Here is a 26,492-nt window from a genome sequence, read left to right as displayed (position 1 = left end):
TCCATGAAAACACAGCAAATAGTCATACACTAGCAAAGCAAAAGGAAGGGAACACACACACTCTTGAAAACTTAGACACACACACACACTGACATGCACATTCACACTCAAACACACAAACACACCCACTTGTGCACGCATGCACTCACACTGGAGACAGAATCTCATGTAGCCGAGGCTGCCCTGAGTATATAGCCAATGATGACAAACACGTGATACTCCTGCCCCACCTGAGTGCTGCATTAGAAGGTATGTCACCACACCTGACTATGGTTGCTGGGGGAAGCAGCCAGAGCTTTGTGCATGGTAGGCACCTCTATCTCTGAGAGATTTACAAAGATTGCCTTTTATTTTCCTCTTGTCCAACGTTTTATTCCAACTGAACTCTCTTAGCTTCCCAAGTGCTAAATGTCTGTGCTTCCTATTGGCCAGACATAAATATTCCAGATTTACTTTGCTATTTTCTGAAGGTGAGAATATTAACTTTGGGGCTGGAAAGATGCCTCAGTGAAGAGACAGAATACTCTTCCTGAGGGCCCAGGTTCTTTCCTGCATAAACGTGGGGGCAGCTCACACCTGTCTGAGTCCATTCCCAGGAGGCTCAACACCTATTTCTAAGCTTCAAGAATCAGACATACTGTACGCAAACACCCACACATATTTAAAAAAAAATCTCAATAATACTACTAACTTCCGACTGTTGAGCTTCTAGGGGCTATTCCTGCAAACAGCACCAGGGCTGTGACCAAGTGTTCTGACTTAGGATGTGCTTTGGGCAGGAGTACTCACCCAACACAATCCTACCTGGAAAACAGAATACAAAGCATCTCCGTAACACTTTACATTAATATATATTTGGGTTAAATAATAGGTGAGACCTTTGAAAACTTTTAAATGTTACTGTGAATTTAAAAGTTTCCCATTACCCCACACTTGTAGTGTTACGTTGTGAAACAGTGGTGGCCTATGAACGTCACACACCCAGAGTGACAGGTAAAACTGATTATATTTTCCTGAATTCTTTTCTTTGTTTTGTGAGTTGAGGTCTCAATTGTGTGGCTCTAGCTGGCCTGAAACTCAAGATTCTTCTGCCTCAGCCTCCCCAAGCTGGGATTATAGGTGTGGAAACCTGGCTACTCCCCTGATTTGGGGTAGTTCACTAGCAACGAATCAAACAAACAGGATTTTTGTGGAATTTATTAGAATTAACACAATATTTTCATTTGTACTTGAGAATACCAAGTCCTAGAAGGACAGCTTTATACCTTGGGTGCTATCCATTCACTGAAGACAGGAAGCAGTAATAGTTCAATAATAGAATTCTTCCGCCATACCTGGTAGATGACAGAGGAACCACGGACCTTCAGCCTTGCTCTGTGGACTCCTTTCAGTGGTTATGGTCTCCACATTGAATTCATCCGTTGAAACTGGGAAAGAGTTGTTCAGGATGGATACCTGAGCAGACAGGGGTCTCATCTAGCAAGGACTGAGCCTACGTGGGCAGAGAGGCAGGTTCCCTCTGGGACAGTAGGACATTGTGACATCAGCAGTGATGGTCTGAGTTTCCTATGATGACCCACCCAGTTCAAGCTGTTACTTGCTCCAAGCCCAATCCTCTACCATGAGTGTGAAACAGCTAAAATCAGCAGATCCGCATGGACCTTGAGGTGACAGACTGGCTCTGGTGAATATTCCTATTTTCTATTTAGAAGGTGACCCACCAAAGTATTACGTTTTTACTATGAATGGATAATGATGCCTAGTTCCCTGAGGCTTTTCCCTTTGTCCTGATTAAGGCTTCCTCTTCGAATGGTTCCGAATGTGGAGGAAAGAGTCCCAGGCAGTCATTCCTTCAGCTTCACTGGTAATGTGTACGGGGGCAGGGGACAGCAGAGGCTTTTATTTCTAAGCCTACTCTTACAATTTTGGTTTGAATTGGGGCCTGTGGCCACCACGGATTCCACGTGGGCCATAAGGTCTAATCCTCCAACAGGCTTCTCCCTTAAACATGTATCTTTTGGAGGCTGAGAGTCCAGTACAGAGGCACAGGTGTGCTCATCATGTGCGAGGCCCAGAGTTAATTCCAGCACACGCATGCACAAACATGTCACAATTCTGCATCAGACAGCTCTACATGTTACTTTATTCAAGCTAAAATATGGTGCAACAGTCACAGCCAGCGCACACTTATGGATAAGCTTGGGCACAACGAGCCATTTTGTAACACAGGACTGAACTGCCCCCACCGAAGTTATGAGGGAGAAGCTGGTGATTCCGTGGCTCAGGCTCATGCCTCAGAACTGCAGTTGGGTATAACAGCTGGCCATTTTAGATAAACGACTACCAGAAAGTCCAGCAATCTGTCTTTTCAGATTTCTTCTCTTTCTGCTAAACGCAGATGCTAGGACTATAGACTTTGGTTTTACACATTTCGATGAACAAAGTTGCATTGATTTTTATCAGTGAATATTCGCCTTACCATGAAAAATTTAAGCTTCGCAGCAACGTTTTCCAAGTCGGTCAACCTTGGAACGTCACCTACCTACAAACACTATGTCCTTATAGTTTTGGGTGTAAAAAGAATGTGTGTATGCATGTGTGCAGCACTCAGTTTCAGCCACATGTTTTTATCTTTTTTTTCTAAACCAAAATTACTGCTATAAAAGTAGTTATTTATAATTATGTATGTGAGGGGCTGGAGAGAGCACTCAGTAGGTGAGAGAGCCTGATGCTTAAACACAGGCACCTGAGTTCAGATCCCAGACCCACATACAAGTTAGGCATGCCAGTCTGTAACCCCTATATGGGGTGAGACAGAGGTAAGGGGACCACTGGAGGCTGCTGGCAGCTTCCCTATCCAGGTTCAGTAGGAGACCCTGCTGCAGAAGAGTGAGGCCTGGAGTGATAGAATACTATATCTGATCTCCTCACTGGCCTCCCATGTGTGCAAAGGTACGTGCACCCCTGTTCACAGCACACGAGTGCACACACACAAACACGCATTTCCATATTTGAAAAACCCTAAAATACTTGAAACAACATGTTAATGAGCACCTTTCTGTTAATTGAATATTGTACCTTAGGCTTTATCTTCAGGAACCTTCCGTTTAAAAAAAGGTAACCAGGACAATTTCCACGAACAATTTCCATCTCATACAGTAACAATGGTTAATGCTCCTATTACGTCAGGTTCTGTGGCCTGGAAATGTGGGACGGGCACAATTGCTTTGGATTTGTCATATGACCATGTATACAATATGCATCTCCCAAGGAGCATGACTCTCCCGCCACAATAATAAATAGTATGGACACTGTCATTATTATAACTTTTTTGAGCTTTCTCACTGTGTGATTCTGGCTGATCTGCAACCTGCCATGTAGATCAGGCTGGCCTACACTTGCATCAGCCTAGCAAGTACTAAATTAAAAGCATGTGCTGCCACACTGGGTCCAATTGTTACTGTGTTCTGTAACATTCCACTACTGAGCTGTATACCCACAGTTCTTTGCAGTCTTTTGACCGACAAGACCAACAGAGAGCCATCAGATTATTTTCTTTTAATTTATACAACTGCTACTGTGGTGTATGTGAGAGAGATGGAGAGGGAGATTGGGAGGGAGAGAGGGAGAGGGAGGGAGGGGGAGAGAGAAGGGGGAAAAGGGGAGAAAGGGAGGAAGAAGGAAGAGAGAGAGAGGGAGGAAGAGAGGGAGAGGGAAAGGGGAGAAGGAGAGAGGGAGAGGGGGAGAGAAGGAGAGAGGGAGGGATAGGGATACAGGTCGGCTTCTTAGCCAATACTGAAAACTCAAAGATAAGTTGGCTTAGTGGATAAAATACTTGCCACATAAATGTGAAGATTTGAGTTTAAATTTCTGGAAAGTATGTAAAAGTATAGTTCAGTGCCTGTGGTCTCAGTACTACAGGGAGATGGAAGGTAGACACTGAAGAATCCCCAGAAGTTCAAGGGTCAGCCAGTCTGGCATATCAGGTGGAAAAACAATAGGGAGCCTGCTTTAAACGAAGCAGACACATGAGCTGACACCTGAGGTTGTCCTCTGACCTCCATACAAATGGCATGGCATCAGTGACCTCATATAAAAACAAAGCAAACAAACTTACCTCAAAGATGGGTGTGATCAGGTCTTTGCCCTGGCCTTGGAGGAAATGATTATCAGATGATGTCCTAAATCTAATCTAGGGGTTATAAAATTGCAAAGGAGATGCCCCAATTGAAGAAATCAAGAGTAAGAAATAAACTATAGTAGCTAAGAGAACACATTATGAGCAGATTGAGTCTAGTTCCCAGCTGTATTACTTGCTGCGCAACCTTAGGCATATTTCTTACCCACTCTGTATTTCAGTGCTCCCTACAAAATGGGTGTAGCTCCAACTTGAAGTCTGCATGAGTGCTATGGGCTTAGATAGTACAATATATGGGGAATCCTCACTCTGGTGACCTAGAGTGCCAGGGACAAAATAAGACCAAGCCAGGAAATAGGAAGTATAATATGCTTAGCACTGAAACAGGAGCTGTGTTTGTTCCGAGGTCATGACAAAGGGAGTAGGAAGATGAGGAGAGACGGCTGCCGATGACTCCAGAGGGACTCATGTTAGGAAAGTTCTCGGAGACCTCAAGGAAGAGACTCCAGTCTGCATCGCAGACAGACAACTCTGGTGCAGAAGGAAAAATACAGAGAAGATGGGATGGGGGACACACTTGCCTGTAACCCCAGGCAGCTCAGGCAGGACCAGCAGTTAGCCTGGGCTACATAATGAAACCCCATCTCAAAGGCGATGGAGAAAAGAGGGTCCTGATGAGAGACGAACCACCGTTAAGGGACAGAGGTAGAATGCATGTTTGCTCAGGCGATGAAATCAGCCAGCTTAGACTAAGGGAGATGAGCCAGATACTCTGTGGGTGCTTCTAATATTTAGCATGTGTGATGAAAAAGCAGGGTTAAGGGTTTTTGGGTATAAGATTTTGGCTTTGTAGAGTTTTGGGGGTCTGTGGAATGAGCAGAATTTGTGCTCAAGACACGTCACTGAACTTTAGTTAAGATTTTGGACTCACTGGAATACTGGCATAGTCTAGGAAAAAGAATACATGAAGAGATTCAAGATGGTTCTGGAAAGCCCACCACTGAAAAGCCAGGGTTTAACTAGCAAAGAAGAATGGTATGAGGAGGGGAGACTAGAAATAATTCAAGTCATGAAACTTTATGGAAATTCTAGGAGGACATGCTCAAATGCAGGAGAGAAAGAGGTCAAGTGGAACTAAGAATCACCCCTTGGAGTTGGCACATAGGAAAAAGCTTTAAGAAAACCTACGAGCTATTGTTGCAGTAAAGTCTAACGGAATGTAGCAAGAGACTGAGTCCTCTTCGTTAATATTTTAGGTTGGTAGGTTGAGTTCCTAGAGAATATCCACAAGTGTGATCCTGTTTCACCCTTGCTACATGTTATTTTCTTAGGGCTTAGCAAGAGGCTAGCAACATCAAAACACACACACACACACACACACACACACACACACACACACACACACACACTGATGGTGTAAAGAATGAATGGGTGACGACAGGACTGCAGTGCCAAAGATCTGCCGCTGCAGGACTCGGGAGCTCCCACCACGTGGCTAGTTCTAAGCAGTAACAGGAAACCTAGAGGAGTGAAGACACAGTTGTTTTAACAGAAACTTGGAACTTCTAGGGCGGAACTGGTGCTGTTTGCCGGTGGTGAAGGGAGACCCAGGTTTGGTAATGAAGATGAGGATGGTACTTGTTGAGTGACACATACAAACCTGGGCAATCTTGGACAGCTTTTCCTAAGTACCATACCTTTGTTTTATTTCCTTCCTCTGCAGGGAGTACCGTATTTCCTTCTCCTTGCAGCACACATGCGTCCTCTTGACTGCAGCTCAGCAGCCAGGCTAGGTCAAGTTTGGCCCGACCACCAGGCATGACAGTGACTCTAGGCGCAATAGTCTCCCAGATTCTTCCAAAAACTTACCCGGGAACTCTGACGTGGAGCTATTAGGAGCGCACGGAGGACGGGACGCGGCCGTGACGAGGGCGCCCGGAGTAGGGGCGCAGGCAGGGCCCCGGCGCTTCGTCCTCACTGTGCCCGCGGCCGCCAGCCGCGCAGGTCTCAGCGCGTGTCCGCAGCCCGGGCGGCCGGGTCGCCCGGCCGCTCGCGCCACGGATGCCGGCAGGCCAGGCCGCCCACCCCGGGGCCCGCGCCCTCCGCCTCCTGCAGCCCGGCCGCTCCGCGGGCCGCTGCACTGCGCATGAGCGGGAGCCCGGCGAGCCCGTGAGAGGCGCCGCCGCCGCCGCCGCCGTCCATTCGCTGCGGAGCCGGAGGAGGAGGGGAGAGGTCCGGAGGACACCAACATGGTGAGGCACCGCGGCGCCGTGCCGCCCGGCCCGGGCCCCCGACCCCGCCGCGCTCCGCTGCCGCTGCTCAGCCGGCGCCCAGCTCTGCCCGTCCCTTCCCGGCGCCGCCGCTACGCGAGGGCCGGGCAGCGGAGCGCGGCGGGGCCTAGTCGCCGGAGCGGGGCCGGGCGCCGGGCGCGGAGGCGTTGGGGGACGGCCCGCGCCCCATTGTGCGGCCGGGCGGCGCCTGGGCAGCGGGCCTGGCGCTGCCTGGTCCCGGCCGGGCCCCTGGGTGCTGGCGGCCCTGGCGAGCCGGCGTCGGCCTTGCGGGTCCCCGCTGGCGCCAGGCGCCCAGGAGTTGGGGCGGCTTGGCTGAGGCTCGGTCCCCGCGAGGGGACTGGGAGGCTCCGGGCTGCGGACGGAAGTGCAGCCGGGGGACCCGAGACCTGCTGCCTTCCGAGCGCCTGCTCTATTTGCTTGGGGTGGGAGGAGTAATTGCTTTATTATAGCAGTTAGGGACCATTTGTGATTCTTAAAAAAACAGTTTGTCAAGTTGCTCCTCTCCTGGTTTTTGTTTGGGTGAGAAAAAGTCACGGATGCTGGAAGACGCCGTGGTGAGCTGAGTCCTTTGTCATTAAGTACCTGGCCGCTGCTGGTCACTGCTTTTCAGTTTGGAAGTATACAGTCACACCTTGTTGGAGTTCCCGGCAGGCTGCTGGGAGAAGAGTAAAAGTGATAAGTTTTTCGCTCCTGAGAGCTGAAAGGCCTCTTTGGGGAGGATGTAAGCCTCAGTCTTCAGTCGTGGGGGGTTGTTTTTGCTCAGTGACACTTATATGGCCCCAGCTGCCTTGGTATCATGTGTGTCTTATGTGGTTTGGTCCCACATATTCAAGATTTCTCTTCTGTGCTAAGTTCGTAAAACTTTATATTTGTAAGAAAGTTCAGGTTAGTGTTTAGATTGAGAGTACAGTAAAAGTTCAGAGACCCAGCAGAGTGTGCAGTTTCTCCTTTAATTATTTGAACAGGCCTTGGGTATGACTCCTGAACCCCCAAGAGTTTCACTCTCTTACTGAGGTGCTTTTAGCCGGCTGCAGTAATGTAGCGCGCTTCTCTGGTGGACATTCATCATGTGCATGTAAGCAGTTTCCCACAGCCCACATCAGACACCTGCCTGCCCTTGAATTCAGTGCCTGCCGGTGCTCATTAGAAATATAGGATTCACGCCGTTTCCCGAGAGCTCACTTTGGGTTAGGACTTGTAGCCTTCTGTTCCTTTGGTTAATATTAAATTAGCTCATTTTGGAGCTTAGCCATCCGTCATGCAATCGTACTGGTTGTGGTTAACTAGTTAAGATGCCCTTAACTTAAAGTACTTTCTATGCCATTACCCATTTTATGTCACACGTACTGTCTTGGTATGATCTTGTTCGTTTAGAAAGTCAGTATGGGCAAATAAGATTCTTACAGTAAAAGTATTTCATTATAAGTGTATAGTTGTTTTCCTAAACGCTATCAAACAGTTTCAGACTTGTTAGGAGTTTTGTTTTTGGTATGTGCACCACAACTAATTTCTACAACACGAATTTTTGTCAGTTTTAGTAAAGACATAATAATAGAATATCTCACATATCTTTCTTTATAAGGGGGGAAAAGTTACCTACCTCTTACAGTCACACAGAGACCAAAAATAGCCTAGGGCTGGGATCAAACCTAGACAGGGTTTCATGCGTGATTGGCAAGTGTATTTTAAGAAGTATTCAAAACATCTGAGTTTTTTCCTTATTTATTAGATGACAGGACTGGGTTTGTTAACTTTTAAAGTATTACCAAGTTTAATAAATTTATGGTTCTAATGACTTTTTAAATGTGAAAGATCTATGTAGATGATGTAATCTATTAGATTTTTTATAAATTACAGAAACCTTTAGACCTATAGTGTCTTAGATCACTTGACAATATTCCCTTCCCTTTTACAGAAGTAGAAATTGAGGCCCCACAAGGTTTTGAAGTTCAAGTTTGTAAGATGGTTACAAAAATGTAACTATTTTCTCCCAGTCTGTCACTTCCTGGTATTTGTGGTATATATAAATAAGTCTTTTAAGAATCACATGAACTTCAGAAAAATGTTTGAAAATTACATTTGAGATTAAACTATAATAATTAGGAAAATAACTATTACAATAACTGTTAAGTAGCAAAATTAAAATTAGGGGGTTGTTAATTGCTACTTTAATGAATTTAAAATGTATAGACTTTGAAATGTATAATTATATTTTCTGCAAATAGCAGACCCTAAAATGCAGTGTGTAAATCTGTTCTGGGTTGTTCTTTAGAATTTGTTGCACATCTTCCATATATCCACAAGTAAAGTAAAAGAAAGTCTGATTGGTTTTGAAACTCATTAGGTAACTGCTTTGTACCTCACACTGTGAGATCTATCTGTATATATCAGACAGAAACCTGGAAAAAGTCAGATCGAAATCTAGGGAAAGTCAAAAAACAAACATTGTATATATTTCTTTCCCTACAGTTTAGAAGGTGTTACATATTATGGGGGAAAGACAGTAAGTATCAAGGGGAGGGGATGATTACAGGAGTACTAGGGCCTGGTGGAAGTGTGGATACAAAATAACAAAATAGTGTCCACACCACTGGAGAGATAAAACTTGAGCAAACTGGAGGTTGAGAGAGTAAGCCTTGCAGAAACAGGGTGGGAAGAGAGTTGCATCCAGAGAGCAGTGTGTGTCGTGAGTTGAAGAGATCACTAGAGCAAAGTGGGGAAGTAATAGGTTGTGCTTTGCCTGGTGAACATTGGAAAGATACCAGAGATTTTCTTCCAAGAGAGACAGGAAGCACTGCTAAATTCTGAATGGTGTGGCAGTTTTTCTTTTGTCTCAGGTATCCTGTTACAATATGACAGTCATTTTAAGACAGTCCTTTACATACAAGACTCTCATTAATTTTTTTTAAATGTGGGTTATGTGTACAGAGTTTTGAATTCTGTATCACTATATAATGTTTAATACAACATTTTTCTCTAGCTGTTCTAGGGGTAATTAAAAAATCATTTTCTTAAATTGTTGGATGTTTTGGTAATTTGGTAAATCAATGACTGTGTGCAGAAAACTTGGCTTTTAAGGAGAGGAGAAATTGAGACTTTGAGAACATAGTGCATGCAGTCTGACAGCTGATAACTATGTATTCCTACTCCCACTTGTAGAGTAGGCAGCATCACCAGCTCCTGTCAGCATAGCTGGTGAATGTCTTCATGGTTCTTAGTGCTGTGAATAAGGACAAGAACTGGTATGGGAAGACAGATTATAAACAGGGTCCTAATCCATACTCAATTCCTCCTCTAGTTCTCACCTTTCCAACCCTTGCTTTAAAAAAAAAAATAGCAAGCAATATTTCACTACTGATATGGAATCTCTGGCTAGTCTGACTCTAGGTTGTTACATCGAATGCAACCAAGTTACTTCTATTTTAAATCAAATGATCTGATATAAACATTAAATATGTAATTGAAAAGTAAAACTCTTGGTATATGGTGAGAACATTGTAAATTGAGTGTGGTTTTTTTTTTTTTTTTTAAGTTGTAAAACGAGCAGAACTCACTTGAGTATAGTGCTTTTTTTTTAAGATTTATTTATTATATATAAGTACATTGTAGCTGTCTTCAGACACACCAGAAGAGGGCATCGGATCCCATTACAGATGATCATGAGCCACCATGTGGTTGCTGGGAATTGAACTCAGGACCTCTGGAAGAGCAGTCAGTGCTCTTAACCACTGAGCCATTCCTCCAGCCCAAGTATAGTGCTTTTTTTATTTGGGTCTTTTAGGTTGGGGCATATATAAAGAAAAGTCAAGGGAAGCTGTTTCACACACAGCTTTTGAGGTGCTAAGGCTTGTGCGTGGTAAACAAGTAAGTAGTCTACCATTGCCTACATCCCCAGCCCAAGAAAAGTCACTTTTTAAAGTACAAGATGTGCAGTTCTGGGCATGATGGTGCATGCTTGCAATGGCAGCATGCTGGGAGGTGAAACAGGAGGATCACAAGTGGGAGCTCAAGGCCAGCCTGAACAACATAATGAATTCAGAGACAGCCAAGGCTGTTTAGTAAGACCCTACCTCAAAGCAAACAAACAAACAGCACATCAACACATAAATGGCACTCACTGTGTGGTGTTTGGGCCATGTTGGTGTTGGTCATGACAGTTGATGAAGAGAAACAGTTCCACGTGGGATTCAGTTGCTGTGTGGACAGAAACAAGCCCCTGAGAGCTAAGTGATTGCTTTGACCCAGTGCTTTAGGTTTGCAACCCTCAGCCAAGAGAAAGCACCCCACAGCAATCTTCAATATTCCTGTGAAATGTTTAAAATTGTGGATCTGCATTGTAAAAATTTAAGAGATTAACTTTTGAATAGTAATTTTCTAAAAAAAAAAAAAAAAGTCTTGAATTAAACTTTTGAGTCCCTCACCATTGAGCTCAGTGATCAGTTGATGAAGTTTATATAGCTTACCTCCTTGTTAGGTTGCTATATTTTAATTTTAATAACCACTTATGGGGCTAAGTGTTGGTAGAGTGCTTTATAAAGCCCTGGGTTTCATTCCCATGACCCTATAACCTGGCTATGGTGTTATATGCCTGTGATCCCAGCATTCTAGATGCCTAGACAAGAGGGTCAGACGTTCAATCATCCTTAGCTATGTATGTGACACATGAGCAGTCCCTAGCTTACATTTAGAGTATTTATTACATTATAAGAATATTGGTTAAGATTTAGTAGATAAGGAATCTTAAAATTAGATTCTACTTTTTAAGGATCTTTATGAAACAATATTGTATTGACTGTTGAATGCTAGCCATTGTAATTATCTGAAAATTTAAAAATACTCAGTTCTTTGGGTTCTTTTTTTTCCTGCCCCCCCCTTTTTTTTGGTAGAAAAATATTTATGGAAAGAGATAAACATTTTTATTTATTTCTGAGATGAGATTGCCAAGGCTAATTTCCAACTCTTGGGTTCAAATGATCTTTCTATATCAGTTTCCCAAGTATTCTGAGCAAAATTCATCATTATACCCAGCTTAGAGAGGAAAGTTAGCCATTATGGCTGCTTGATAGATGGTTAGGCAGTAAATTAGGGAAGCTCAGTTGGAAAGTTACTGGCAAAAGTAAAGTTGAAGGAACTAGTTTCTGCCCTCTTACCATATATAACTAGAAGTTAGTAAAAATAACTTAGTCAAACATGTTTTCTTAGGAAATCAAGATACTCATTTTCAACAACAGCCATCTTTTGAGTAATCTTAACAATTTTGAGGGGTAATAGAAGATTATTTAAATGTTAAAATGCTGTGAGGGTCAGGTGTGATTGAGCACGCTTCTGACAGTGGGGATGATAACACGGGGTTGTGTGGACTCAAGACTACTCAAGGCTGCATGGAGAGGTCTCGGCCAACCTTGGCTACAGTGTAAGCATGATCCTGTCTCAAAACACATGGGGAACACTGTTTGCAACCATTCTGAATCACATAAATGAACTTTCTGATTTTATCATTGTACATAATAACTACACAGAGTACTCCACATTCCATCCAGTAGCAGGATACTGCATACCTCTTAGATATTTAAACTGTTACTCATGGTGCAGGAAACTAAAAAATGAATGTTAACCTACACAGGCCTAGTAGTAAGTAACTATTCTATACTGCAGATTATAATGTAAAAGAATAATCTGCATTCAGGTTCATTTAGCTTAGTGTTGGAAATTGTACTCACTTCCCTAAGTTTCCTTGCCATAACCTGTGTGTTTATATTTTGTGTCAAGTCTTTTCATTGGAAAAGAAAATGCTGACTTCTAGTAGCTGTAGGTCTTTTTGCCTTTTTATTCAAAGCTATAGATTGTCATCTGTTTAAAAATAGACTGTCATGGAGCCATAAGTGTACTTTCAGCTTGTTTTATTATTTGTCTTAAAAATAACCCTACCCACTTACCAGCAGAGCCCTAAATAGATGTTGTACGTTCCTGTATTAGCCTGGGGACTAATGTGGGAGCCAAGGTTTAGGGAGCCTGTAGTTAGAGTGGAGATAGTTACATGTGAGAAGGGGACTGTTAGTTCTGTCAGTGTGGATGAAGAGAGTGCCGCTCTCCACCCCTGCACTTTCTGCTGAGTCAGCATTTGCACTGGTGTCACCTGTGTTCACATGAAGCTAGGCACCATACTTTCACTACCAGTTCTGTACTTTTTGGTGAGTGTAGATGCTACTCTTAGATGTGATCTCCTTTTCCTTAAGATGGGTTCAGTGAGACCACTCTTCAGTCATTACATGTAAATCAAGATGACCCATTGTCTCTAAACCCAGCCTGGGCAGCTAAGACAGGACTGTCTCTCAGGTCTCAAGCTAGCCTGTGGCCACAGAGGGAGATTCTAGACTTCCTCAGTGTCCCGGCCCCAGAGAAGAGAATGGCGAAGAAGAGTAACTGGCTGGCAGTCTGAAGCAGTATTGAGTCAAACACAAGCTGCTAGGGTTTTGGGTATGGTCATTATTTTTCATTTACCATTTAAATACTTTTTGTTTGCCTACCCACTGTTATTCTTGCTTAATTTATGGACTAATAAGAATCATTACTATGTACAAGTTAAGGTTAAAGGTAAATTAATTCAAGGTAAATGCCTAGAACTGTAGTACTTTGTTTACTGAAGCAGAGATTCTCTAAATCATACTGCAGTCGGGAGGTATGGGGTGGGATGGAAACCTTACTGTAACTGGGCTTCAGAGTAGACTAGGTTTCAGTAAACCATGTTTTAGTGTGCCTCAGCAGTGAAAGGAAAGTTGCACTGTTTACTCTTCCCTTAGCCTGACTTCCCTTTGTGCCCAGGTGAAAGTCTTCTCCTGGAGAAGGTCATCCCATGTAATTGATGTTTCCTGCACTTTTGGCCTGTGACCTATGGGAGGGCCATTTGTAGTTCAGTGCTTTGGGTATGAGTAACACTGGGCTGTGTTTACAGCAGGCTTGGTCTTATGTAAGAAAAAGTAGCTGGCTAGACCAAAGCTAGCATGTACAAATCTTACAGCAACCCAAAAGTGTTAAACACATGCTAGTCACATAGGAATAGCCACACAGGACTTTTCAAAAATGTATTGTGTTTGTTTGTTTGTTTGTTTGTTTATGGGCGCACATGGAAGTCAGGACAGCTTGTGGGAGATTGAACTCTGTCATCAAGCTTGGTGGCAGTGCCTTTACAGGCAGAGCCATCTCACTGGCACCAGGACACACAGAGCCTTTTACGATAGTGACGCATGCTCAAAAAGATTGTTTTGTTTTTATTTTGAGTCAGTCTCACTAAGTAACCATGTTAGCCTGGGACTTGCTATGTAGACTAGGCTGACCTTGAACTCGCATAGATCTGCCTTCTGTGTGACACTACACTTGGGCTCAGTAAGGGATTCTGATATTTTTGAAACACTGACTCTTGTGAACTAGATATCTACCAACTAGAATTGCATTTCAGAAATTAATTCCAGTCCACAATCATCTGTGACTCCAGTTCCAGGGTTTTTGATGGCCTCATCCAACCTCTGCAGGCACTTGCTGTGCGTGCATGCCTGAAGGCAAAACCCATACTCACTTTTACAAACAAAATCACTTCTTTGAAGCATGGACCTGAGTATCTTAATGGAGTTGAGATGGAGGTTAAACTTAGGGACAAAAAAATGAACATTTTGGAGGGAAATAAATGAATGAATCTTTCTTCTTTTACAAATACCATGTCCTCATTGAAGTCACTTCGATTGTGTTCATTGAATTTGAGGTGTAAGTTGGCCAGGAAGCCATTTTCCATGTCCAGAGTTTTCTTGGGGAAACATAACAGGAACACTTTCTCGACTTTGCTCTTACTATTACCTTTTCCTACGGTGTTCCTGGGCTTCCGTTAATCTAGTCACTGTGTTAAGTGAGTTCAGGGTAAAATAACCTTGAAAATGTGCTTGGCTAGATGCAAAATACTGTATTTGATTTTTTTTTTCAGTTAAACCACTCATTTTGGTGCCTGAGATTAGATTTGTAGTGTGTACTCTATTGCTAAGCCACACCCTTTTCCAGGAAAATAATTTTTCTTAATATGATTCTTAAATTTATTGAGTTAAAACAGGAGGGACAGGAACACACACAAGTTTAAGCACAAAGTGTGTACTCACACTCTAGGCATTTTTTTTATTTTGTAAAGCAAACAGGTGAGTTTTACTGTTCAGATTATGGAAATTTTTTTAGTTTTTTTCTTCCCCACACCTTTCATTCCTTCTCCATTGGTCTAGAATAAAAGCAAGACCCTTAACACAGCTTGAGCACTACATGTCCCTGTATGCACACTACTACTGACTTTTCTTGAAAAACTTTGTAATATTTAAGTGGCCCTAACACTCGAGGATTGAAGTGTGCTGCTTAGTCATATTTACCAGCTACCCTTTTAAATACATAGCAAAGTAAATCTCATCTCACCATTGACTGCCAAATCATTGAGGCTGTCTCATGGAAGAGACGCTGTCTCCACAGGGTTTCTAATAGCAATAGAAAAAAACTCCTTCCTGTGTGGTGGCACATGCCTTTAATCCCAGCACTCAGGAGGCAGGGGATCTCTGTGAGTTTGAGGCCAGCCTGGTCTATACAGCGAGTTCCAGGACAGCCAGAAATAGAGAAACCTGCCTTGAAAAAACAAATTTAAAAAAAAAGAAAAATCAATTTCTCTTCCTCTTCAGTTTTTCCCCCCAAACTCTTGTCTTCTGCCTCCCAGGAATTCTCTGTTTAATCTAGTAACCCCTTTGCTCTTCCTTAGGTTGGCAAGCTTTTGATATCATTCTCTCTTGCCCAATACCCCCTGTGCAACCTGGGAAAAGGAGCCGGGAATGTTAGTTCTAAATGTTTGCTCTGAGCAGGGCAGGTGTAATTTAGCTAGGAGAGACAGTGGAGGAAGTACATCCTCCTGGAGGGAGGTGATGGCTAAAACTTGCTCTGGTGCTGAGCTGGAAGGGGTGCTGTTAGCTGGTTACAGGAAGTAGGGCTGCTTATCACACAGTGCAGGGCAGCCAGACATGGGACATCTGACCCACCAACTTGCTCCCCTATCAGCTGGGTGCCAGGTGCTGCTCATTTGTTTTTAAAAGGTTGCACATGGGTAACCAGCTCCTTTTTAAGAATTTTTTTTTTATTTCCCCACAGATGAAAAGTTTATACTTGAACTAGACAAAATTGTTTATTTAAAACTAAGATGTATGGCATGAAATGAAATAGTTTGTGTAATGTTGATACTTAGTTGGACAAGGCAGTTTTTTATCTTTTCCCTCATCATTTTCTAATATCTAGCTTTCTGTCAGGAAGCCACCAATGCAGTGAGCAGTTCTTGGCTTGCAGAAGTCATCTACGTTGTTCTTTTTGACTTAAGTTCCCGTCTTCGGCAAGGAGCAGCACACTGGGCACAGTACTGACTGGGGCTGAAGTCCCAGGTAGGCCAGGTCGTCCGCTGCCTCCCACTTTAGGGATGTAGGGAAGCTGCTTAAGACTCTGTCGGGTCAGTTCAGAAGGCCTTTCCAGCCCACTCTATGGTACAGTGACCCAGCGACACTCAGCCACTTTAACAGGGTGTAAATGTGTCAGATACCCAAGCAGAACATATGCTGTGTTTCAGAAACATTTCCAAGGTTAGATAAAAATGGACTTCTTGTTTACTTTCAGTTAATTAACTTTCAGGAATTTAAATTATTTCCTTTTCGGTTTAGTTCATTGAGATCGTCATTGAATAATGCATTGAAAGGATACTAATAATAATACTAATAATCCTTATTATTATCCTAGATGGCTGCAGCAGTGCTTCTCAGCCTTCCCGGTGCTGGCCCTTTAATGTAGTTCCTCATGTTGTGGACCCCCAGCCATAAAGAGATTTCTGTTGCTACTTCCTAACTGTAATTCTGTTCCTGTCATGAGTTGAGATGCAAATATTTCTGGAGCTCGGTTGCCCAAGTAGTTGTGACCCATGGGCTGAGAATCGTGACTCTAATAGCTGCAGAGGTGTGGAGAGCTGGTAGGACTGTCAGTCAGTACAGGAAGCTACTCTACGATACAGTTTCTATTTCAGTGAAGGACAGACGACACTCATGGGCATAGACATATTTCATGTTGTGAGAGAGTTTGCTTCATACTTGAGTGTGCAGCCTTCTTTCCCTCTGTGACAGAAGCACAGCTTCTTCATCTTCGAGAGTCTCTCGGAGATCCTCAGAATGTCTGTCAGGCAGGAAGGGTCCTAGGACAATCACTAGGATCTGAATTTCTCAGGCTACTTTTGTTCTCTCATTTCTTCTATGAAAGCTGGCTGATTTTTACAAAGTACTTAGCCTTCTGGGTCTGTTCTCTCCTATGTTGAGTCATGAAGTTGAAGTTTGTGATCTGTCACTGTGGGTCAGGTCAGAACCTCAGGGGATGTTAGCAGTGCTGCTTAAACTGCAGAACACTGGGGCTTTAATGTGCTTGCTCCTCCATTTACAGTGCACTATTAGAAGAGCCCAAGTATTTTGCTGAGAAAACAGAATTGGGACTTGACAGGAGGAAGAGTGCAGTGGCCCTTGCTCAGGAGACTGGCTTGGACGGGGAGGGAGGGCACGGGCCTTGAGAGCAGGGAGAGTGGAGAGCCTGCTAGCTCTGTCTTATTTTGCTTTGGGTTTCAATCAGAGAGGTGGATCCTTGTCAGTGTAGGGCAAGTGAAAAAAGAAAACACGAGGCCTCTTGGGCACAAGTGAAGTAAGAGAGATGGTTCCTTCTAGGAAAATAGAAGTGAAAGAGAGTTGTAGTAAGAGAGAAGTGCCTCAGGGACCAGTGAGGTGGCTCAGCTGGTAAAGACAGGCACCTGCCACCAAGTCTGATGGCCTGAGTTCTGTCCCATGTTAGAAGGGAAAAACTGACTACTACAAATTGTCTTTTGACCTTCACATTAGTATCTTGACATGTATGTGACCTTAAATACGCATGCACACACATAGAGGAAGAGAGAAACACACACACTAAATACATAATTAAAAGAACCTTTTTAAAGGTTGGATATAAGTAGGATAAATGCTTGTTATTTAAGGAAAATATGGGGAATTCTACTGAGAATTACATGTTTTGTAAATAGCAACTAGGAGAAATGTAGGATGTTCATATTCCATTACATTTCCTCTATTTGCTGGACAGCACAGACCCAGACAGGTAGCTGCACTGGGCATTAGGACGGCAGCCAATGCCTGCTTAGTTTCCCTTCCCGTAGTGCTTTGGCTCATTGTCTGGGTACCTTCTTTAATGTAATGAGCTCCCTTGTTCTGTCTCCATGTTTCTTACTTTTCCAGAACTCAACCAGACTTTGTCTTCTAGATATTGTTAAGTTGTCTTGCTTATAATGATAGATCACAAATAAATCTTAGTAAAAATGTTTCTATGATTTGTGAAAAGAAAACCATCCCTAATAACTGCAGTTGGTTACATTGACATGTGTGGTGTGGTGGCCTACACAGTTTCAGTTTGTCTTCTGGTTCTCGTAGAACAAGTTGAAATCATCGCAGAAGGATAAAGTTCGTCAGTTTATGATCTTCACACAATCTAGTGAGAAAACTGCAGTAAGTTGCCTTTCTCAGAATGACTGGAAGTTAGATGTTGCAACAGATAATTTTTTTCAAAATCCAGAACTTTATATACGGGAGAGTGTAAAAGGATCGTTGGACAGGAAGAAGTTAGAACAACTGTACAATAGATACAAAGGTGAGTATTTGACTCAATGTTAGAAGTCGTGGGCGTGTTCTGAGACCTTGTCTTCCCAGATTGTGGAGTCCAGTGTGCCCAGGAGAACTACAGCAGATCCTGGAACTAAGAGATCTTGAGAGAACTCGTTCTCCTTTTTACTCAATGTCTTCTTGGCCTCTTCCCAGTTATGCAGCTTGAGAGTGGAAGACTGGAGACAATTTTTCCTAACCTTGTGTTTGTAAAACTTGCTGAGTCAGAAAGTCTGCATAATAACTTTCTGTAAAGTAACAAACTTTTAAAAAGCAGGGCAGCTGAGATTAGTGGAACAAGCCCTTATCTCAGAGGTGAAGGCAAAGAGTCCAAGGGTAGCCTAAACTGTAAGACTCTCTTGGAGAAGGGAAAAAGCAGAACAAAAGAGAATGAAAAAGGACAACAGTTCCTTTATCCGTTCCTTATTTTCCTCAGGGAACCTATAGTTAATAGTCCAGTCTGGCTACATACATGTCTGTCATGTTTTTATGCAGATGTATATAGAGTTATTTTCGAAATTTCCCCAAATGGGATTGTATTATATACATATTCGTGCTCCAAAGTATTGTTACATACCATGCACTGTTGTAACTGAGAGTCACTACCTGATATTTTACATTTTTTTCTTTTTTAAATAATTTTATTTATTTGTTGTCCCCCTTTCCGGTCCCCCTTCCCACAGTTCTTCATCTCATCCCCTCTCCCCCTTGCCTCTGAAAGGGTGTTTCCCCCTCCCTGCCCCTGCCCAATCCCCCCTTCTGGGACCTCAAGTCTCTGAGTATTAGGCACGTCTTCTCCCACCGAGGCCAGGCCAGGCAGTCCTCTGCTATGTATGTGCTGGGGCCTCGGACCAGCCCTGTATGCTGCCTGGTTGGTGGCTCAGTCTCTGGGAGCTCCCAGGGATCCAGGTTAGTTGAGACTGCTGGTCCTTCTATGGGGTCCTCCTCCCCTTCATATCTTTCAGTTCTCCCCCTAATTCCTCTATAGGGGTGCCCGACTTCAGCCCAATGTTGGCTGTAAGTATCTGCATCTGTCTCAGTCAACTGCTGACAGGATCTCTCAGACGACAGCCATATATTTTACATTTTTAGCAAATCATATTTGGTAGCAGTATAAGGGAACCTCTTTCTTTGTATGTGTCTAGGTTTTTTTTTGTTGTTGTTGTTTTTATATCGTTTTCCTATTGTAAATATCAGATATTTAAACTATTAAGATTGAATTGCATCTTTCATTTTATTAAGACTTAAACAATTGTGGTAAAATGAGTTTTGTTTTAAGTAAAAAGAATTTCTGATTTAACATTCGTTAATTTTGAATACTTAATAAAATATGGATGTCTTGACTTAAAAGTCTCTTGTCCCTGTATAGGCATGTCTGATTTTGTTTGTGTGTGTGGCATTTTTACACAGATGTGTGTGTGTGTGTGTGTGTGTGTGTGTGTGTGTGTGTGTGTTCTTATTTTTTTTACAGATCTCATTCTGTAGCGCTATCTATTCACTGTGTAGACCATGCTGACCTTGAACTCACAGAAATCTGCCTGCCTCTGTCTCCCTAGTACTGGGACTAAAGGTGTGCAGTACCAAGTCTGTGGCTCCATTAGTGAGATTTGAAAAAACTAAATGTCCAACTACTTTTACACTTTCCTGTACACTTTAAGAGTACTACTTAGGGGTGCACTGACTTAGGCTGTTATATAGGGAAACATCTGTGAAAATAATACAGCTTCATGTCTCTGGTATATTGTGAATTGTTTTAAAATGGGAAATAAAACCGTATCTTTTTGTTATGAATATAACAAAGGATGGCACTAATTGTATTTTGTGTTGGTGTTTTTTAAAGACCCTCAAGATGAAAATAAAATTGGAATAGATGGTATACAGCAGTTCTGTGATGACCTGGCCCTCGATCCAGCCAGCATCAGTGTGTTGATCATTGCATGGAAGTTCAGGGCGGCCACACAGTGCGAGTTCTCCAAACAGGAGTTCATGGATGGCATGACAGAGTTAGGGTGAGTATCTGACTCCAGAGGGTCCGAGGCGAACACTCCAGGAGAACAGTGCAGCTCAGTGTTGTCTTCTGTTTTAAGTGGGAATGAAGTTTTTACTAGCCTACAAGCAGTAGTGAGTCAGCATGTTGTTTCCCTGGTATGTTCTGGGTTTGCCTAGTGTCTTATAAGCTTGTAGCCTTCTGTAACCGCATTGCTGAGTTATTTGTTCCTGGGAGTCAGTAGTATTAAAATTATCTGACCTTAGTATTTAACATAACAAAGTAAAATGAACAACTCAATTGTTTCCTAATTTGAGGCTGTGTATTCTGAAGTCATAAAAATGTAGATTTTCAGTAGAAATTATTAAATGCTTTTGGCTCTGCTTAGTGCCTCGATGGCTTGTTAGTGACAGGTTTGCTGACAATTGGCTAGTTGGCTGACAGGACTGCAGAAGTAGTCTGAGCTGGGCATGGTCGGAGGCCCAGCCCTTGGAAGGCAGATGCAAGAGGATCATCCTCAGCACATAGGAGCTCAAGGCCAGCTTGGGCTGCAGTGTGAGATCCTATCTCTAAAATATAACAAAACCAAACGCTAACACTGACTGAGCAGGGCCTCATTCCAGTAACTCTTTTTGCCTATCCCTTCATAACCAGTCTGTGAGGGAAGTAGTTTACTGACCCTTAAGAGAGGACAAAACCAGGTGATAGATGTTCTAGTCGGGACTACAAGCAAGGTTCTGCTCAATAAGTCGGAGGGGCTTTGGAAAGCTGGGCACAGTAGGGACATAGCCTCTTCAGTAATCTGAACACAGAAAATGTAAAGAAGTGCTATACCACGTAAGAGAAAACCTGAATATGTGAAGAGGTGGCAGTAGCTGTTGACCACCCTTGGGGCTTCATGAAGTGAGCCAGGCAGTCAGGTCAGAATTCAGTCCCGGGGAGAGAAAAGGCAGGGCTGCAGAAGCAGGACACCTGCTTGGAAGCTGCTACTGTGGTGGATAAAACTGGTTAAAGGGCAGGGTGGGTGGAGTGGGGGTGGGGGCTACTACTGTAGGAGTTGTCTCCACTGGTAAATATCCTGAGACCTTTCAAACACTGACACCATTTCCCTCTACTGACAGCAACCTGAGTAAAATTCCCCTTCCTCCCCTAGCCTTTCAGCCCTGTAGACCCTGACCACAGGAGAAAGGATGTCCAGAGCTTTGTGGCTGGCAGCTACCAAGCAGGGCAGAGCAGGGTGGGCTTACATAAAGAGACAGTGGGTTAGCGATGCGCCCACCCTATTTACAGACTTTTCTGTCAGTAGAATTATGGAAGAACAATGTCTCTACTTATGGAAAATGTAATAATAATGTATCCTGTGAAATGTTATGGAGAATATACAAGGAAGATAAAAAGCAGGAGTATTTAGAGGATAGACTGGGTTGATTTGTTTGTGGAATCTTTAAGACATAGGACACTTCTGTCATAAGACCATTGTTAGGAGGAAAGTAATTTGGTACATGTTGAAAGTTTTGTAAACATAAGGAAAAATCCTAATTCTGCTTTAATAATTTAGTTGAAGGCAGTTCAGGTCTTAGCTAGTATTTATTAAAAGCAAATTTTCAAAAAGAACATGTCCTTAGCAAGAGGCCTAGTTGTTTGGAAGTTTTCTAGTCCCTGTCATAGTGAAAGAGGTGGATACGGGGCCACTGAACTGTGCACATTCTTGTCTATTCACGGCACAGAAGTGGAGTCTAAGTCAGCATGTCAGGTGAATTAACATTTAAAATGAGTAGCCAGTTTCTTTTAGAAGTAGTAATTCTAACATTTCATCATTGTGGACTTTGCCTTCTTTACGCTAACTCTAGACAAGAGTTACCCTCCATCCATGGCTTTTGTGAAGTTTTAGTGACTCATAGTTGACTGTGTTCACAAATTATTAGTTGAAAGTTTCCAGGAAAAAAAAAATCCCTAAGTTTTAAATTGGGTATCCTTCTAAGTAGAGATGTAAGGTTTAAACCGTCCTGCTGTCCTGTCTGAAGTAGAAGCTGTCCCTTTGTCCGGCATGCTCCCACTGTACCCTGCCTGCCTGTTAGTCCCTCATTGGTGGTGGTTAGCATCAGCCTTGGCCTCACCATCAGTACTGGTGTTCAGGTGGCCTGACTTTACTTGACAGTGGTCCAGAGGGGTAGGAGCAGCAACGTTGGCAGATGTGCCAGAGAGTATCGCCTTTTAAGTGGCGAGAGAACACATGCATAGCGTTTCCCTTACTGCATAATGTTTTAATATTAGTTCTGATTAATCTCTTGCTTTGTCTTTTCTGTAAGCTGCACTTTGTATCACAGCTGTGTGTATGTAGGAGGAAGCCATGCATAGCTGGGGCATGGTGCTCTCCAAGGGCTCAGGGGTCAGTAAGGGACTTACTATGTCGAGATGAAATCCAAACTATCTGATTTCTTAAACATAAGTTCTAGGAAACAAATGCAAGCCCTCATAGGAATAATTAAGTTAAGTTTTTAATGTATAGTGAAAAGTTAACCATCTATAAACTTAATTTTATAATGTAGATGTGACAGCGTAGAAAAACTAAAGGCCCAAATACCCAAGATGGAGCAAGAATTGAAAGAACCAGGACGATTTAAGGACTTTTACCAGTTTACTTTTAATTTTGCAAAGAACCCAGGACAAAAAGGATTAGGTAAGAATATTTTAAAATTATATTTGGTATTTTACATATATTTAAATACATTGATAGTGTCACTTTTGCAATAGACAATCTTGTGTTTTGAACATGATGTTATGGAAATACCGGCTTTGGAAAACACGGAGCAGTGAGTAGTTAGTTAGGGAACTGTGGGCACGGCACAGCACAGGGTGCTTGGGTGTCCTGTGTGAACCACCGAATACCAGACACAAAAGCTCCACGTACAGAGCACAAGTGGCCCGTAGTATTTCACTGGCACCTTTTTTGGGCTGTTTTGTCCGTAGATGCCCAAGAAAGCTTTATGGTGGTAGGAGCTACAAGATAATGTACAAGATCACTAAGTCGTGGGTACAGCGTCCGAAAACGTCACTTCTGGTTCTTTTCTTTCTTTTTTTACATTTGAAAACTAAGAAAGGGTGGAAAGAAAATGGTCATGACTCAGTCTTACGGGGGAGCAGTGAACAGTGCAGAGCATCTTTGCCCTGTGCTGGGCGTCACCTCGTCTTAGAAATTTAGATTAACCAATTTGTACCAAATGCCGTGTGCATCCATTTGCTTCAGGGCCAGTTAGGGGCTGTGAAAGTGAAATGTGAAATGGAATTTGTTTACAAAGTTCCTAAAAAGCTTAGACAGCAGTAGATAATACTGAGGGGTAAAGATAGGTCCCAAAGAAGAGGAGAGTAATTAAAGCCAGGGAGATTAGAAAGTGCTTTCCAGGTTTGGGAGATAGCGGTGGAAGGCTCATTATCTGGCTGGATAAAGAAAGGTACAGTAATAATGAAGGGCTAGGGGCTCCCACACTTAAAGAGCAGTCGGAGTATGCCAGAGAGAAGGCATCAGCAGGAAGACGATGGGACACAGACAGCTAGACTAATGCCATAGGCCTCATTTGAAAATGGGACAAAATGTTTTGAACTGGAGTATGAGAAATAGGATCAGTGGTCCCGTTTAATGTGAGCTTTAGTATACCCGTTGGTGGGCCAGGTTCTCACCATACTGTACTGTTCAGCAGTGCAGAAGAATTTTATTCTTTCCTTCAGCAATTACTCCTGGGTACCAGATTCACAGATACAAATCTAGACTTTTTTCTTCTTAATTTGCAAATGAGAAAACTTAGGCACAGGAAAGGTAAATCATGAGTGAGAGGTTGGGGTTTCTAGCCCTGCACGTGCTAGGGATAGAGTCAGAGCTCTGCACATGCTAGGGATAGAGTCAGAGCCCTGCACATGCTAGGGATAGAGTCAGAGCCCCGCACATGCTAGGGATAGAATCAGAGCCCTGCACATGCTAGGGATAGAGGCAGAGCCCTGCACATGCTACGGATAAGAGTCAGAGCTCTGCACATGCTAGGGATAGAGTCAGAGCCCTGCACGTGCTAGGGATAGAGTCAGAGCCCTGCCCATGCTAGGGATAGAGTCAGAGCCCTGCACATGCTAGGGATGGAGTCAGAGCTCTGCACATGCTAGGGATAGAGTCAGAGCCTTGCACGTGCTAGGGATAGAGTCAGAGCCCTGCACATGCTAGGGATAGAGTCAGAGCCCTGCACGTGCAAGGGATAGAGTCAGAGCCCTGAACGTGCTAGGGATAGAGTCAGAGCCCTGCACATGCTAGGGATAGAGTCAGAGCCCTGCACATGCTAGGGATATAGTCAGAGCCCTGCACGTGCTACGGATAGAGTCAGAGCCCTGCACGTGCTAGGGATATAGTCAGAGCCCTGCACATGCTAGGGATAGAGTCAGAGCTCTGCACGTGCTAGGGATAGAGTCAGAGCCTTGCACGTGCTAGGGATAGAGTCAGAGCCCTGCACGTGCTAGGGATAGAGTCAGAGCCCTGCACGTGCTAGGGATAGAGTCAGAGCCCTGCACGTGCTAGGGATAGAGTCAGAGCCCTGCACGTGCTAGGGATAGAGTCAGAGCCCTGCACGTGCTAGGGATAGAGTCAGAGCCCTGCACGTGCTAGGGATAGAGTCAGAGCCCTGCACGTGCTAGGGATAGAGTCAGAGCCCTGCACATGCTAGGGATAGAGTCAGAGCCCTGCACATGCTAGGGATATAGGCAGAGCCCTGCACGTGGAAGGGATAGAGTCAGAGCCCTGCACATGCTAGGGATAGAGTCAGAGCCCTGCACGTTCTAGGGATAGAGTCAGAGCCCTGCACGTGCTAGGGATAGAGTCAGAGCCCTGCACATGCTAGGGATGGAGTCAGAGCTCTGCACATGCTACGGATAAAGTCAGAGCCCTGCACATGCTAGGGATAGAGTCAGAGCCCTGCACATGCTAGTGATGGAGTCAGAGCTCTGCACATGCTAGGGATAGAGTCAGAGCCTTGCACGTGCTAGGGATAGAGTCAGAGCCCTGCACATGCTAGGGATAGAGTCAGAGCCCTGCACGTGCAAGGGATAGAGTCAGAGCCCTGCACATGCTAGGGATAGAGTCAGAGCCCTGCACATGCTAGGGATAGAGTCAGAGCCCTGCACATGCTACGGATAAGAGTCAGAGCTCCGCACATGCTAGGGATAGAGTCAGAGCCCTGCACGTGCTAGGGATAGAGTCAGAGCCCTGCACGTGCAAGGGATAGAGTCAGAGCCCTGCACATGCTAGGGATAGAGTCAGAGCCCTGCACATGCTAGTGATGGAGTCAGAGCTCTGCACATGCTAGGGATAGAGTCAGAGCCCTGCACATGCTACGGATAAGAGTCAGAGCTCTGCACATGCTAGGGATAGAGTCAGAGCCCTGCACGTGCTAGGGATAGAGTCAGAGCCCTGCACGTGCTAGGGATAGAGTCAGAGCCCTGCACGTGCTAGGGATAGAGTCAGAGCCCTGCACATGCTAGGGATAGAGGCAGAGCCCTGCACATGCTACGGATAAGAGTCAGAGCTCTGCACATGCTAGGGATAGAGTCAGAGCCCTGCACGTGCTAGGGATAGAGTCAGAGCCCTGCACATGCTAGGGATAGAGTCAGAGCCCTGCACATGCTACGGATAGAGTCAGAGCCCTGCACATGCTAGGGATAAGAGTCAGAGCTCTGCACATGCTAGGGATAGAGTCAGAGCCCTGCACGTGCTAGGGATAGAGTCAGAGCCCTGAACGTGCTAGGGATAGAGACAGAGCCCTGCACATGCTAGGGATAGAGTCAGAGCCCTGCACATGCTAGGGATATAGTCAGAGCCCTGCACGTGCTACGGATAGAGTCAGAGCCCTGCACGTGCTAGGGATATAGTCAGAGCCCTGCACGTGCTAGGGATAGAGTCAGAGCTCTGCACGTGCTAGGGATAGAGTCAGAGCCTTGCACGTGCTAGGGATAGAGTCAGAGCCCTGTATGTGCTAGGGATAGAGTCACTGCACTGCACGTGCTAGGGATAGAGTCAGAGCCCTGCACGTGCTAGGGATAGAGTCAGAGCCCTGCACGTGCTAGGGATAGAGTCAGAGCCCTGCACGTGCTAGGGATATAGTCAGAGCCCTGCACGTGCTAGGGATAGAGTCAGAGCTCTGCACGTGCTAGGGATAGAGTCAGAGCCTTGCACGTGCTAGGGATAGAGTCAGAGCCCTGTATGTGCTAGGGATAGAGTCACTGCCCTGCACGTGCTAGGGATAGAGTCAGAGCCCTGCACGTGCTAGGGATAGAGTCAGAGCCCTGCACGTGCTAGGGATATAGTC

The 26,492-nt window shown here is 44.2% G+C and overlaps 1 protein-coding gene across 6 annotated transcripts in view; it reads left to right on the top strand.

Moving 5' to 3' along the window:
* The first annotated feature begins 1,447 nt into the window (after positions 1-1,447).
* Positions 1,448-26,492, top strand: part of Dcun1d1 (defective in cullin neddylation 1 domain containing 1) — a 51,435-nt gene continuing 26,390 nt past the window's right edge. For 2 of the 6 annotated variants that reach the window (XM_006232261.5, XM_039102240.2), the window contains exons 1-5: positions 1,448-1,684; positions 1,797-1,864; positions 17,937-18,153; positions 20,005-20,173; positions 22,701-22,831. In XM_006232261.5, the coding sequence (XP_006232323.1) occupies positions 1,820-1,864; positions 17,937-18,153; positions 20,005-20,173; positions 22,701-22,831 (562 nt within the window). In that variant the 5' untranslated portion in view covers positions 1,448-1,684; positions 1,797-1,819. Of the gene's footprint in view, positions 1,713-1,796; positions 1,865-6,334; positions 6,391-6,582; positions 6,984-15,744; positions 15,873-17,936; positions 18,154-20,004; positions 20,174-22,700; positions 22,832-26,492 lie in introns of those variants that run through there. The other 4 variants (XM_063281774.1, NM_001395100.1, XM_006232262.5 and 1 more) reach the window with 4 other exon arrangements.

The sequence above is a fragment of the Rattus norvegicus genome, chromosome 2, assembly GCF_036323735.1.
Source record: "Rattus norvegicus strain BN/NHsdMcwi chromosome 2, GRCr8, whole genome shotgun sequence".
NCBI lineage: Eukaryota > Metazoa > Chordata > Mammalia > Rodentia > Muridae > Rattus > Rattus norvegicus.
Note: the sequence above shows the minus strand (reverse complement) of the source record. Positions and strands in the feature narration are given on the sequence as shown.